The 1,658-nt window shown below is 37.3% G+C and overlaps 1 protein-coding gene across 1 annotated transcript; it reads right to left on the bottom strand.

Annotated features, from left to right (window-relative positions):
• Nucleotides 1-212: 212 nt before the first annotated feature.
• On the bottom strand, nucleotides 213-1,154 carry LOC135228537 (olfactory receptor 5D18-like). Its single transcript, XM_064275174.1, has one exon. It carries the CDS (start codon nucleotides 1,152-1,154, stop codon nucleotides 213-215), a length of 942 nt encoding a protein of 313 aa, XP_064131244.1.
• Nucleotides 1,155-1,658: the final 504 nt, after the last annotated feature.

Raw genomic sequence — 1,658 nt, 5'->3', positions numbered from 1 at the left:
ACAGTTGCATAGATTTAAAAATTAAAATTAGAGATGGTGATTTTTTTTCCTGCAATGAGGAGACAAAGCCAAGATTAGTCTCTTTGAACCAAAATTCCATATCCTTACCATTGTACAGTATTAAAGATTAATTTTAAAGGTATCTTTTAAAATCATCTTTTTGGAAGCACTTTGTTTATAAATTGGTGACAAATTCTACTAAAATAATATGTTTAATGAGAAAAGACTTTAGCATCCATTATCTTGCTGACTGTATTCTTGACATCCTTATTCCTCAGACTGTAGATCAGGGGATTTAACATGGGGACCACCACCGTGTAAAACACAGAGGCTATTTTGATGGTGTGCCTGGAGTTTTTGGAGTTGGGTACACAGTAGAGGAACAGGATGGTGCCATGGAAGATAGTGATGGCAGTCAGATGAGAGGCATAGTTAGAGAATGCCTTATGACGACCACTGGCTGAACTCATTTTCAAGATGGTGACAACAATGGACACATAAGATGTGAGAATGATGAGTAATGTATTCACCACATTAAAAGTAGCAAAGATAAAAAGCAACAACTCACTGAGGTGAGTATTAGAGCAAGAAAGGGAAAGAAGTGAGGAGAACTCACAGAAGAAGTGATTGATTGTGTTCGAACCATGAAACGATAATTTCAAAGCAGAGCACGTGAGTATCAAGGAACACCCTACTCCCCATGCATATGATCCCACCACCAGCATAGCACAGAGTCTCTGGGACATGGCAACTGTGTAGAGCAGAGGGCTGCAAATGGCCACAAAGCGGTCATAGGCCATTACAGCTAATAGAAGGGATTCAGTCACCACAAAGGTACAAAAGAGAAAGTATTGTACTACACATTCTAAAAATGAAATGGTTCTGTCTTCTACAACTAGGTTCACCAGCATCTTGGGAGCAATGATAGAGGAATAGCAGAAATCCACAAATGAGAGGTGGCTGAGGAAAAAGTACATGGGAGTGTGCAGTTTGGGGTTAATTTTGATGATTACAATCATCCTAAGATTCCCTACAACACTGACACTGTAGATGGCCAGAAATACCACGAAGAGGGGAACCTGCAGTTCTGGGCAATCTGAGAAGCCCAAAAGAGTGAACATGGCCCCACTTTTATTTCTCTCTGAAAACGACATGGCTTCTGTTTGTTAAAATCTGAATCAATCCTGGAAATTAAAAAAAAAAAAAAATTAAACATAGTTTTTTTTTTTTTTTTTTAGGATGTAGGACCCTTAGTTAACTATCCTTCGCTGAGACTGGAAAAGATATTTCTTTCAGAATCTATGTGTTTATTAATTGAGAAATGCTAAACTTCCAAAATTTTAAAACATGATAACTTTTAAAAAATTTTTTCTTAAGGAAAACCAATAAAGCCATTGATTTGAACTTTAAGTTCTCAAGTCTAATTTTTAGTATTTTCAAATATATAAAATATGAGGTTTCGAGATTACATAAAAACCCGTTGCCATTCAGTCAATTCCAACTCATAATGACCCTATAGGATAGAAGTGAACTGCCCTACAGGTTTTCCAAGGAGTGGCTGGTGGATTCAAACTGTCAGCCTTTTAGTTAATAGCCAAGCTCTTAGCCACTATGCCACAAGGGCTCCAGAGGTTACATGGTAATTTGTAATCCTAATT

Source organism: Loxodonta africana, chromosome 22 (assembly GCF_030014295.1).
Source record: "Loxodonta africana isolate mLoxAfr1 chromosome 22, mLoxAfr1.hap2, whole genome shotgun sequence".
In the NCBI taxonomy this organism is placed as follows: Eukaryota; Metazoa; Chordata; class Mammalia; order Proboscidea; family Elephantidae; genus Loxodonta; species Loxodonta africana.
The sequence above is the reverse complement of the archived record's forward strand: the minus strand, read 5'-3'. Positions and strand labels throughout refer to the sequence as shown.

Bases quoted from the DNA above. Each gene is read 5' to 3' on its own strand.
- LOC135228537 (XM_064275174.1), bottom strand. From the start codon at position 1,154: ATGTCGTTTTCAGAGAGAAATAAAAGTGGGGCCATGTTCACTCTTTTG.